At 35.4% G+C, this 13064-nt stretch overlaps 1 protein-coding gene across 1 annotated transcript in view; it reads left to right on the top strand.

Moving 5' to 3' along the window:
• The window catches only part of EXOC5 (exocyst complex component 5), a 51052-nt gene extending 39759 nt beyond the window's left edge, over nucleotides 1-11293 (top strand). The window contains exons 17-18 of the mRNA XM_037139692.2: nucleotides 176-391; nucleotides 1022-11293. Of these exons, the coding sequence (XP_036995587.1) occupies nucleotides 176-391; nucleotides 1022-1210 (405 nt within the window). The 3' untranslated portion in view covers nucleotides 1211-11293. The remainder of the gene's footprint in view (nucleotides 1-175; nucleotides 392-1021) is intronic.
• The last annotated feature ends 1771 nt before the right edge of the window (nucleotides 11294-13064 follow it).

The raw sequence follows: 13064 nt of genomic DNA, 5'->3' as shown, positions 1-13064 counted from the left end.
TAGTAAGAAATATGTGCTTTCTTAATACGTTTATCATTTTCATTGGTTTTTCTTACTGTAGTCTTAAGTTTTTTTTTCTTTTTATACTTAGAGATTAATGAAAAACAATATATATTTTCTCCTTAGCTAACATGGTACACATTTCTATGTAATAAGTGTAGAAAAAATTTTACAGGCCTGTGTTAAAGTCTGTGCTTATGTAAGAAAACAAGTGGAGAAGATTAAAAATTCCATGGATGGGAAGAATGTAGATACAGTTTTGATGGAATTTGGAGTACGTTTTCATCGACTTATTTATGAGCACCTTCAACAATACTCCTACAGTTGTATGGGTGGCATGTTAGCAATTTGTGATGTAGCTGAATATAGGAAGTGTGCCAAAGACTTCAAGGTACGTATTCACACATATCAAACTTATACATAGGCTCAAGAACATGTCAGACTGTTAAAAATCTGTACTGACTTATCTATTGTTTGTAGAAAAGTTCACACATTTTATTGTTGCTTAATGAGAATAACATTTCCTAATTGAAAAAGTATTGTTCTAATGATATTTCCATATTGACACATTTTTGCTTCATGCTTTATTTTTAAACAAGACCATATTTCTTTCTTCTAGTCCAAATGAACTTGTTCACTTACCATCACTAATACTGTATATGTCACGCATCAGCAGAATATGTCCTTTCTTCGTGTACATCTCCCTGAAATCACTTTTTCTAAGGTTTAAATTATTTAAGAAAAGTGCTAAATTAATAACTAGTTCTAGTCCACAAAAGTATAAATGATTATTACTATTGAAGAAAATTCACAAAATATGTATCTTTTCAGAAAGATTATAGCAGAGTTTATGTAATGACTGAAATATTTGAGTTTTAACGCTTCAGGAGCTTTCAGAAGTTCTAATATATTGAACCCTGAGTAAATCCTGACCAATACTGTTTATGTGAGAAGAATTTACTAACCATAAAACTAGAAATCACTGTTTCAATGTTTTGTTTTTTTTCTTATCTCAATTTAGATTCCACTGGTATTACAGCTTTTTGATACTCTGCATGCACTTTGCAATCTTCTGGTAGTTGCCCCAGATAATTTAAAGCAAGTCTGCTCAGGAGAACAACTTGCTAACCTGGACAAGAACATTCTTCACTCCTTCGTACAACTTCGTGCTGACTATAGATCTGCCCGTCTTGCTCGACATTTCAGCTGAGGTTGAATTTGTAAGGAAAGTGTGTTGTACTTCAACAGGCCTTGGTTGATAGAAAGCACAGGAGATTTCTTACGACATAGCCAACACTTTATGGAAAAATGACTGTTTGGAAAAACAGCAGCCATACTTACCCTTGAGATTTTTGTTTTTAAATTTGGACACTTAGTAGCCATATTTTGTTTTTTTTACTCTTAAGTTGATTTTTAATATCATTCTTGAACATATAAGTTTCAAATTCTGTGACACTATATGTCATGGTTTTCATCCTGAAAAATCTTAGGGTCAGAAGGCAAATGAGATGTTACCAGTTTTCCAGTTCACGTTCTTTAACATATTCCATTGGGAAATTTCACCATCGTATTTTACCAATTTTAATGACCTTTCAGCACCAGTAATTGTTAATCAAGTTATTTTAAGTATTCCTAGAGAACTTTTTGCCTCTTTCAAAAGGTTAACAATTGAGCATAATTTCCTTGGTTGATTGGATTTCTTCTGAGGTACAACCATAGTACTATTTTCAGAAAAATGTTACATACTAAACTAAAATGATGAAATGTTTTATGTAGATATTAGGAATGAATTAGAATATATCTGCTTTCTGGGTAAAAAAACCACAATTTAAAGTTCACTGTTTCTTATTTGGTAAACAGATTTTTAAGTCATTGCTAGCAAGAAATTAATAAAACTACTTTGTTTTATATTTCAGTTAAGATAAGGTGGAGGACCTTAACAGAAAGACCATATTTATTCATTATTTTAATATTATAAGGGAAGTAAAAAAATGAGGTATACTCTGAATAGTGCATATGAGAAATATTGACATTGTTTAACAATAATGCAGTCCTTTAATAATTTCTATCTTGAAGTCAAATTGGAATAATATGGGGTGGCTAAACATGCAGATAGTCTTCTATTTTAATAGGAATTGGGAATTGATATTCTAAGTCTGGAGATGAGCTTTGCAAAGTGAGTTGCTTTTTAAATCTATAGTTTCTGTCATCTTTTCAGGGCACTTCTGAAGCAGTTTCTACTGAATGTAATTAATTGAATCGGCTTGATATGGTGACATAATAAATCACTTACAAAATTTGAAGCATCAAGTGGAAATTTAGAAAGGCCATTAGCTCTGTAAACTTGCTCTGTGAGAATGCATTCTTAACTCTGTGTAGTGTTTCAGCTCTCATTGTGCCGTTCTTCTTGCGGGAACAGATAAATTTTAATGTTTAATTCATTCTTGGCATTTTTTTCTCTTAATGTAGGCTTTTTGCCTAATTTTAGAAAACTGCTTTTTTTGTTTCTTAATGGTCATTCACTTTACCAAAACTTTTTCAGGTCTAAAGCTAGCTACTACTATTTAAGTTACTCTTGACTGAATTCTCTTATTTTCTGTTTAGCCCAGTGTTATCAAGGTGATCAAGACAAATATGCCAACATTGATTAAAGCATTTAAGGAGATTGTGAAAGTTTTAGAAGGCTGTCTAGTTTTCTATTCCTTAGCCAAGGGAGAACCAGAACAGTTTTTGGATACTAGGGAAAGTCATATGCTTGTACTATTGCCATTTTAGAAAGCTCTGATGTGAATTCACATTATACCTCTGTTACTTAAAAGCCAACAATTTGAACTCAGTAGTTTTACTGGCCATTTGAACTCCTTGTATACAGTGTCAATTTGTAAAAAGGGGTCGGGGGTGGATCTCAAATAAAACATGAGAAAACATTTCAAGACTTCCATAACAAAGAAGCACGTCAAATTATTTTGTTTAGATTAATTTAAAAAATGTATGACATATACTTGTTGCATAGATATTTTGTTAATTATTATTTACATGCTTGAGTTCCGAGCAATATTTTCCATTATGTCCATTGACAGGGCAGTGACAAAGAGAACTCATAAGTGATTACTTAATTTAGAAGTGTTAATATTAATGCTCAATAAACAAATTCCCTGCAATTGTTTTTTTTATTTCACTTTTTTTTTACATTTAAGGATATCCATACTGAATTTTGTAAATTATTTTTCTTTAAATTTTCGAGATGTTTCTTTTATTTATAATAGGTTTTCTTACGTTTTTAGCAGAAATATTTTTATTTTTAAGACATTTTTGATATTCACAGCCACTAAAAAAATTTGCCTGAAATTTATGGCTCAAAAGAAATGATTAATAAGGGAAATGTTTTTCATATGTACATGGTAATTTTAGGTAGCAATAATGAAACTTTGTGTATTAGTAACTTTAGCCAACATTTGAATAAAGATAATCTTTGCAATTTTCTGCAGTTCCACATGAGTTAACAACAATATTTAGGTAATGTGTTGAAGTTGAAAATGTGCTCTAAAATGCTGTAAATTAATTATTTTTCTAAATCTCGAGTATATTATGTTTGCATAAAATGGTACAGAAAGTGAAATATAGCACATGATTTAAGAAGGAAGTGTAACTTTTATGACATTGGAGAAAGACACTCAACCAGAATAGATTAATAGTCCCTATGAAGAACTATTAAATAACAGCTGGATGGAACAATAGACTATGTGATTATTCCAAGAAACTTATTAGCCTCATTTTATGGGTATTACCATGGTTGCAAGCCCCTAGCATTTTTCTTGGGTTTTTTTTTGCAGGTTTTTAAAATTTTTATTTCAAAAACTAACTCTTTTTAAATTATATTTTACTGATTGTTATTACAATTGTCCCAATTTTTCTCCACTTTATCCTCTTCTGCCCTGCAACCACCCCACCCTCCAGCAACCCCACCCCCCCTTAATTCTTGTTCATGGGTTGGACATACAAGTTCTTTGGCTTCTCCATTTCCTATACTATTTTTCACCTCCCACTGTCTGTTTTGTATCTACCAATTACACTTCTTATTCCCTGTACCTTTTTCCCCATTCTTCCCTGCCCCCTCCCCACTGATAAATCTCCATGTGATCTCCATTTTCATGATTCTGTTTCTGTTCTAGTTGTTTGCTTACCTAAAAAAAAAAAAAAGACCTAACTCTTTTGCATTGCCTTTCAGTGTCTATGTGTGCGTGCACAGTAGAGCTCAATTCCTAAAAATTATCTCTTTGTGCTATTGTCTAACTTAATGCTTGTGCACAGTAAAAAGAAAAAAATATTGTTGAAACCCAAATTAGGTCAGGACAATGAGGGAAGCCAGAAATCAGAGGATAATCAAAGAGTAAATGAAACCCCTGGGTGATCTAATCAGAAAATAACATATTTAAGGGGGGGAAAATTGGGACAACTGTAATAGCATAATTAATAAAATATATATTTTTTAAATCACACATTTAAATCCTGACTCATCCACTTATTAGCTGTGACTTTAGAAAAGTCACTTTTTTTTCAGCCTCAGTGTTCTCACCTGCAACAGACTATTTAGTGAATTTTCTTTTTTTTAACTTTTTTTATTGATTATGCCATTACATTTGTTCTATTTCCCCATCTCTGTTCCCCTCCACCCTGCACACCCCTCCCCCACCATTCTCCCCCCCTTTAGTTCATGAACACGTGTCTCAAGTTCTTTAGATTCTATATTTCCCCTACTATTCTTACCCTCCCCCCTATTTTCTATCTACTGTTTTTACTACTTATTTTCTGTACCTTCTCCCCCCTGCTCCTTCTCCCACTCCCCTGTTGCTAACCCTCCATGTGATCTTTATTTCTATGATTCACTCCTGATCTAGCTGTCCTCTTAATTTGCTTTTGTTTTCGGTGTGGTTCTTAATAACTGTGAGTTTGCTGTCCTTTCACTCTTCATCTTTTTTTATCTTCTTTTTCTTAGGTAAGCCCCTTTAACATTTCATATAGTAACGGCTTGGTGATGATCAACTCCTTGAACTTGATCTTATCTGAGAAGCACTTTATCTGTCCTTCCATTCTAAATGAAAGCTTTGCTGGCTAGAGCAATCTTGGTTGTTTGTCTTTGGATTTCATGACTTGGAATACCTCTTTCCAGCCCCTTCTTGCCTGTAAGGTCTCTTTTGAGAAATCCACTGACAGTCTCATAGGCACTCCTTTGTAGGTGACTGTCCCCTTGTCTCTTGCTGCTTCTAGAATTCTCTCTTTCATTTTAATCTTGGCTAATGTAATTATGATGTGCCTTGGTGTGTTCCTTCTTGGGTCCAAGTTCTTTGGGACTCTCTGAGCTTCCTGGATTTCCTGGAAGTCTATTTCCTTTGCCAGATTGGGGAAGTTCTCCTTTATTATTTGTTCAAATAAGGTTTCCACTCGTGACTGTTCCTCTTCCCCTTCTGGTACCCCTATAATTCAGATGTTGGAACGTTTAAAGATGTCCTGAAGGTTCCTAAGCCTCTCCTCATTTTTTTGAATTCTTGTTTCTTCATCCTTTTCTGTTTGGTCATTTTTTTCCTCTTTCTGGCCTACTCCTTTGATTTGAGTCCCAGTTTCCTTTCCATTACTATTGGTTTCCTGTGCATTTCCCTTCACTTCAATTAGTTTAGCCTTCATTTGTTCCTCTAATTTGTGACTAAAATAAACCAGTTCTGTGAGCATCCTGATCACCAGTGTTTTGAACTGTGCATCTGAAAGTTTGGCTATTTCTCCATTGCTTAGATTTATTGGCTCTGGGGCTCTGAGTTGTTCTTGAGCCGTGTTTTGGTCTGTTCGTGCCTGTTACACGTAGGAGGAGAGGCGCCTTGGTGTTTACCGGGGCAGGGCCACACAGGTCGCAGGTTTGTGACGCTATATGTGGGGGCGGGGTCAGAGAGGGAGCAATGGCGGTCCTCTCTCCTCACCCAGTCCGCCTCACTGCTCGCCCCCTCCTGCTTATCTGAGGGCAAAGGTGCGAGTCTGCCGCCCTGCGCCAGTTGCTGAGGCCTGCGAGATCTGTCTCAAGGCTCGCCTCTTCACTGGTTTATCTGCGTGCAAATGTGCGACCAACTGCAGCCAGCCAGCAGCGCCTCGTCCCTGGGTTCCGCCCGTAGCTAGCCCACACCTGGGATCCGTGCCCCTGGCTGCCTGTGCACTGTCCGTATCTTTTTTGCCCGACTGGCTCCGCTGCTGCTTTCACCCCTCTCACTGGTTTTGCTGACTGATCCATTGTTTCTGGACTCCGTATTCGATTTTCTGTGTGGTTTGGTTGTGTTTATTGTTAAAACTGTGTTGTTTTTAGATTTGGTTGTGGGAGGACGAAGTGTTCCCACCTACGCCTCCATCTTGGCGGAAGTCCTCGCATTTTTCTTGTTTTAAAAAGAGCTACTAATAGGTTAACTAGAAGGTTAATTTTTTGCAAGTAGGTTAATGTGTGGTATATTTTAGGCCATTTTTTCTCATTTTAAATATTTCACTATCTGAATAGCATCCTTCTGGCTCTTAGTAAAATAATTGAATTTTCAGCCACTAGATTGATTCAAAGTGGAGAATATTCTGCTTCCTTAACATTCCCTTTTCTCATCTATGATGTTGAATATTTACAAGTAACTAAATAAAGAAATTTTCGTTCCTAAAATGCCACAAAACCCCTTAAGGTAGGTAAGTGTTTATAAGTCAGTGCCTGAGGCGTGCTTGAACTGTATGTGACAATGAGGTTCACTCAGCATAATTTGTTCATGACTTAAAAAGCTCACATCTGGGAGTTTAACTTTTTTAATGTAAAAATACTTTGCATATTACCCATATATTGCCCATTTTGACTCAGATTCCTAATGGAACATTTGATACACAAACATTCTGTGCTTTCATCCACTTAGTTTAATTGTATTCAGTTCTTGTAGTACTTCTTTTTGTTTGAGAAACTCTGTCCTGAATACATAAGTACTTTGGAGGAAAAGACCAGTCCATATTGTTAGAGTAAGTAATTCTACATAAAGTAAAAAGCAAATTTTAAATTTTGATGCATGATAAAGATAATTATAGCTACATTTATTGACTTAAATTCCATGCACTATGATAAGCCTTTTGCATGTATTACTTCATTTGATTCCATAACGTACCTGTTCAAGGTCTATAGCCAGGCTGAGCTTGAAACCTAACTCTTACACACACTATTCAATGCACAATTCTTGTGTAACACTGACTAGGTTCCTTTTTTTGATAGACTCGTGAATTTTGCTTGAGACTCATTAATTTTGCTTAATCTAATTTTCTTTTCATCAAATATTTCTTTGTAGTGTTTAGGTTATGAAGTTCATACACAGTTTCAGTATCTAATTTGCTGTTGGATTTTTTTTAGTGGGTCTAATGTGTGATCAGTACTTTTTAAATTTGGTTTTTAAATTTTTATAAGTGGCCATAAAATTTTAATGAATATTAAATTTGTACCTAATAGAAATATTTTAATCAAAAAATTCTCTTTAGTGAGTATTATTTTACATAATCATAATATTGTTTCCACCTAATTTTATAACAGAAGGAGTCCAGATATTTTGTACCATATCTTGTAACATGGGAGTAAATGACAACTCTTTGGAAGATAAAAAGAAATCAGTATTTCTGCCTTCAAAAACAGAGTGTTTTAATGTCATAAGTTTGCCAGTTCTGTTAATTATTTAGCACATTGGTAGTTTTTAAATGGCAAATGTAGGAGTGTAAATGTGAGGGAAAATGTACTCAGTTTATTAACAATAGGTGATCATTTTATGTATCAAAAGTTGCATGTTTAATCTTTTTAAAAGTTGCCTTAACTCCTAACTTTTATTCTTACCACTGATCAGTTCTTTCTCTTTCAAATTTAGAGGAGGAACAACCCCTCAAGTGTATTTGAGACAGAAACCTGATACATTAGAGAGTAAGAAATTTATTTGGTGATTTGAAGCAGCTAGGCCGATAACCCTGGGCTTAACACGATTAATATTTTTAAACTAGGTCCTCTATACTTTAACACTGTTAGTTGGGAAGTAACAGTGAACCAATTTGTATGAATACTATCACTTTGGGGGGGGAGAGACAGGTAATTAACCATACTTACTCATTTTCTAAGTGGTTTAGAAGGTTGCAGACTGCCTCACCATACAAAGCCAATTTAAATATGAATATATCACATCATACTTCAAACAGCAAACAGTCTCAGAGGAAAGTCATTTATTCAGAAGGCATAGATTTGTGCTAGACAGCAGTGATGCATTACAAATATATAATTATTTGCACTAATATTTGAGCAGGTGGAATGGATTAGAACATGGTCAACATTATGCTGCTGATAACGTATTTTTCTATATTAATATGTACTGTGCAACATGTATTAAAATTGTCAATAATTCATTTTAGTCATGATGCTAATATTTATATTACTGTGTCGAAGAGACAGTATCCAACTGAGCCACTTTTAATTTAAAAGTTAAATTGGTTATTAAGTTTACTTTGAGAAAGCACTTACTTTATAATCATTGGAAAGTCAGTAAAACAATGATCAGTGACTAGTGACTTAATAGGAAGAAATATAGAGGGTTAAGAATAGGGGTAGAAATACGGGATAAGTTGCTTCATTTACAGCTCAGATGAGTGACTTCCTCTTGTTCTCACCATTGGCAATTTTAAGTGAAGGAAAATGTCTTAATCCTTCCAGAGTATCTTCATATTAATAAACTAAGCCTGAAGATTGGATGGAACCAACTCCAAGATATTAATCTCCAGTGGTGGACTTTCAAATTTTTTACATTAAACTTGGAGAGGTAGGAAGCTTTCTTGATGTCCCTGTTATCTTGAATGGGCAGGTGCTTTTGAATGAGGCCATCTCTTTTTACCTGCCTATCATTTTAACCTTTATACTGTGGGTAAATTTGGTTCCTTTGAACTCTGGTGTTTTCTTATGGCAGTTCTATCAAATCTGCAGCCTTTTACTGTAGAGAATATTATCCAAATAGAATCTGGAAAACGCTGACCTAAAGAAAACTGAAACTACCTCTAAGTATATTGTTTGCAGATGCTGTATGGTATTTAGAGGATTCACATGGAATTGTGGGAAAATACTTGATAAGGTATATTACTAAGTGCCTTTATATTAGGATTCTCCAGTGGGATGTATTTTTCATTTCTGCCACATGGGGGAGATGTTATTTTTATAGTAATACCTACATTTCTGTTTGATTTTAAAAATAGAATTCACATAGCTTCTTTCTACCAAATGGCACCTATGAACATGTCACTATCCTAACAGGAAAAGAGAGAGAGCATGTGTGTGTGTGCACACGCATGCACATACTTACATGAGATTCTGAAGGTTATTTGTGAGAAGAATTTCTGAGTGAATTAATGACACAAAATTAATACAGTTTTGAAGAACATATATGTGCACAGGAGTTGTCCAAAGTCCATAGTAATTAAAGTTATGTTTTTTTAGAGTTACATATCATGAATTACTTTATCAACTCTAAGAAGAATAATTTATGGATTGGTTTTCTCCATTCTCCTTTAAAAAAACCTTTTTGATACAATTTCAAACTTACAGAAGTGTTGTAAATACTATACAAATAAACATTTCCCACTTTAATAGTAAGTTGCCGTCATGATGACACATCGCACTTCAGTATTTTCGTATTTCCAAAAAGAAGGAATTCTCCTACATGACCATGATACAGCTTCAAAATCAGGAAGTTAACACTGACTTGTTACTCCCATGTAATCCTCAGACAACATTCGAGTTTCACTAATTGTCCCAATAAGGATTAGTTCGAAATCATATGTTAGTTTAGGTTGTAGCCTCCCTTGTTTCTTTCACCCTGGAACAGTTCCTCAGTTTTTCCTTGACTTTATTTATTCTTGGCATTTTTGTAGGCTATAGGATAGTTATTTTGTAAAGCATCTGTCCTTAAATTTGGATTTATCTGTTTACTCACCATGAGATTCCAGTTGTGCTTTTTTTTGGCATGGGTATTAGAGAAGCAATTTTGTGTTCTCACTGCACCCTATCAGGTAGTGTACAGTTTCAGTTTGCCTCATTTCTGCTGATGTTCAGGTTGATCATTTGCTTAAGGCACTACTTTTCGGGCTGCTTCACTGTAAATTAACTGTTTTTTTCTCTAAGTATTTTGTGGGGAGGTAATTAGAAGCTATGTATATATCTTGCTCCTAATGAAAATTTTAATTTATGAATATTAGTGATTCGTGGTTTTCTAGTCAATGGATTATCTGTTATTTCTTTTGACTCTAATTGTTCCACAGTCAGCCAGTGGGAGCTCCCTTCAACCTGGCTTATGTGCCCTTTTGACATGTTGTCATCATTTTTTATGCACTTTTTACTTTTGAGCACATGGATTTTCCAGACTTATTTTGTACTTGCCTTGTTGCCTCAGTACTGGAATCAGCCATTTTTACACCTTTTAGTGGAAATTGGTATTTAGAAGCCACTATTTGTGTACGAAATGTGCTTATGATGACTGGGCTGCCTCTGCCTCCACTCCTCCTCAGTGGACAGTGCCAGGGAGCTTTTTGTGTGGATGCAGCACACAGATGTGTATATTTTAAATGGATGCACACATACGTACATTCCTTTCTTTGTGTGATACCCTTCTAACCCCACTTGAACTCTTAACTCCTCATACTGGGTTTTCCCTCCCGTCAGGAGGAGGGCTTCCTCACCCCATTCAGCCACCAAGGCTTTGGCTGTGGCACAGAGTTGGGGGGATGAAAATGGTCATTACAGAAAACATGTAAAAATTTAAAGGTCAAAATAAAAATTATTCATAATTTAATCATTCACAAACAACGGTTTTTTTGGTGTGTTTTCCTTTTACTGTAGTGAGCAAAGTAGTAAAGCTGAATTGAGAATAGTAAAGTGTTTATGCCCAAAACATGGAACTTATATTTTGAAGGAATTAAATTCCAAATGAATACCATATGTTTTTCTATAATATATTTCCTTACTACTGGGAAGAGTTGCTAATTATTGATAGAGAACATCAGAGAAACTTGGTTGTATGAATGGAAATCTGCCCATTAAGGACTGAATAGAATATTTTTACTAATAAAATTCAAATAAAAGAGGATAATCAAATTGTTTTGTAGGCTACAAAATAAAAATACATTGCAGTAGGATAGACTTTATGTGAGAAGGGGGTCTGTATTTCATACATGTTAAAATAAACTTTATGTGAACTAGAAGTCTATGTATGTGGACAAATTACTCAATTCTCCGTTTCTTTGTTAGGTCTCTTATGATCACTGCTAGGGCTAAAATTATATGTAATTCTAAATGCAAGAAAATGCAGGCTTTTCTATTAAGAGCCTATAGCGATGTCAGAAATAGATTAGCTAAAGAAGTCATATCTGACTCTGAGAAATCTGAGAATCAAATCCTCAAACATTGCCACCAGCATGCAGCGACCTTACAAGGTCTATCCAGAAGGTATCCAGCTACATAATAGGAAGAATAGAGACATTTATTGAAGAACATAGATACAAGAAACATTACACATAGGACAGTGACGACACCTCAGTCCCCTTCAAAGCAGCACCTTGGGACCTCACACAGTTCTCCCAGTTACCATTGCTGCCCTGTCATATTTTCCTGAATCTCATCGATGGTCTGATATCTCTTCCTCTTGAAGGAGATAATTAGTTTTTGGAAAAGCCAAAAGTTGCAGGGCACCAAATCTAGGCTGTAGGGGGGCTGAGTCACCTGGGTGATTTGATGTTTCAGAAAAAAACTGCATGAGACGTGATGCACAAGTAGGAGCATTGTGATGAAGCTGCCAGTTGCTAGTTGCCTAGAGCTGTGGCCTTCTGAATCCAAATATTTTTTACAGAGGAATATTCAAGCTTAACTCAAAATTTGATGCAGATTTGTATCTCTGCACAGTCATCTTGAATGCAGGGGCCACGCAGTACACAAGCTCACTTTATGGAGTCTACACTCTCACTAGTACAGTGAAGTCTTTCATGCATATGCTTTTCAGTTCACTCTCCTTGGCTGCCAGTTTACATTGATGTCGTGCAAATCATTCTCATTAATGGCTGGACATTTTCCAGACAGGCCTTGTGTATGTACCATTGTGATTAAGAGCTAAGGCTATTGAATCATACAAATAGCAGATACACAAATGAATTTTGACTCTCTTTACTAATTATATGACATTGTATAACTTGTAAAGTGGGTAGAAAGGACATTTTTGATGACTTATAATCCTACCACTTTTATTAGTTTTTTTGAAGGTGTTTCCAGTCTTATGTGGGATCACTCATTTGGTCATTCTTCATCTGACAAACACTGAAATTCTGGTTTTTGTCAGGCACTGCACTAAAAGTTATGATATTAAGATAAATGCAAAGGTCCTGCCCTCAAGACTAGTCTAGCGAGAGCTAATGTATGCAACAAATTATAGTCCTTTTCATAAGTGCCATAATAGTAGCATGGAACCAGGTGCTGTAAGAGCCCAAAGGGAACAGGTGTTAAAATGTGTGGGGAAGTAGGGGTCAGGTAAGTAATTAAAGCTGTTCAAGTTACTTTTTCTTAGACACCTACTAAGTGTCAGGCATGTTGCTAAGAACACACTGCACTTAATCCTCACTCTGGGACTTAAGTACTATTATTATCCCCATTTTGCAAGTGAGGGAATTGAGGCAAAGAGACATTAAATAACTTGGCCAATGTTACATATTTAAAAAGTAATGGGGTCAGAATTGAAACTGTACTTGTACGTTTCCAGAACTGGTGCATTAACTATTTTGTTCTGTTGCCTCTAAGAAGTTTTCAAAAAAGGTTACATCTCAGCTGAACTTTACAAAGGCAAGGAGCAATTCAGGAAATAAGACAGGCAGATGGGGCATTCGAGGTTGAAGAGAGTCACACTTGCAAAGTTATGGTGCATGAGTCAGTGGTATACTCACTGATGGGAGGACCCCTACACCCCTGTAAGTAGAGCTCAGGGTGTGTGGTCTATCAAAACAGGCCAGTG

This window comes from Artibeus jamaicensis, unplaced genomic scaffold, assembly GCF_021234435.1.
Source record: "Artibeus jamaicensis isolate MK-2021 breed Jamaican fruit bat unplaced genomic scaffold, CSHL_Jam_final contig_851, whole genome shotgun sequence".
NCBI lineage: Eukaryota > Metazoa > Chordata > Mammalia > Chiroptera > Phyllostomidae > Artibeus > Artibeus jamaicensis.
This window is presented reverse-complemented; position numbering and strand designations above follow the sequence as displayed.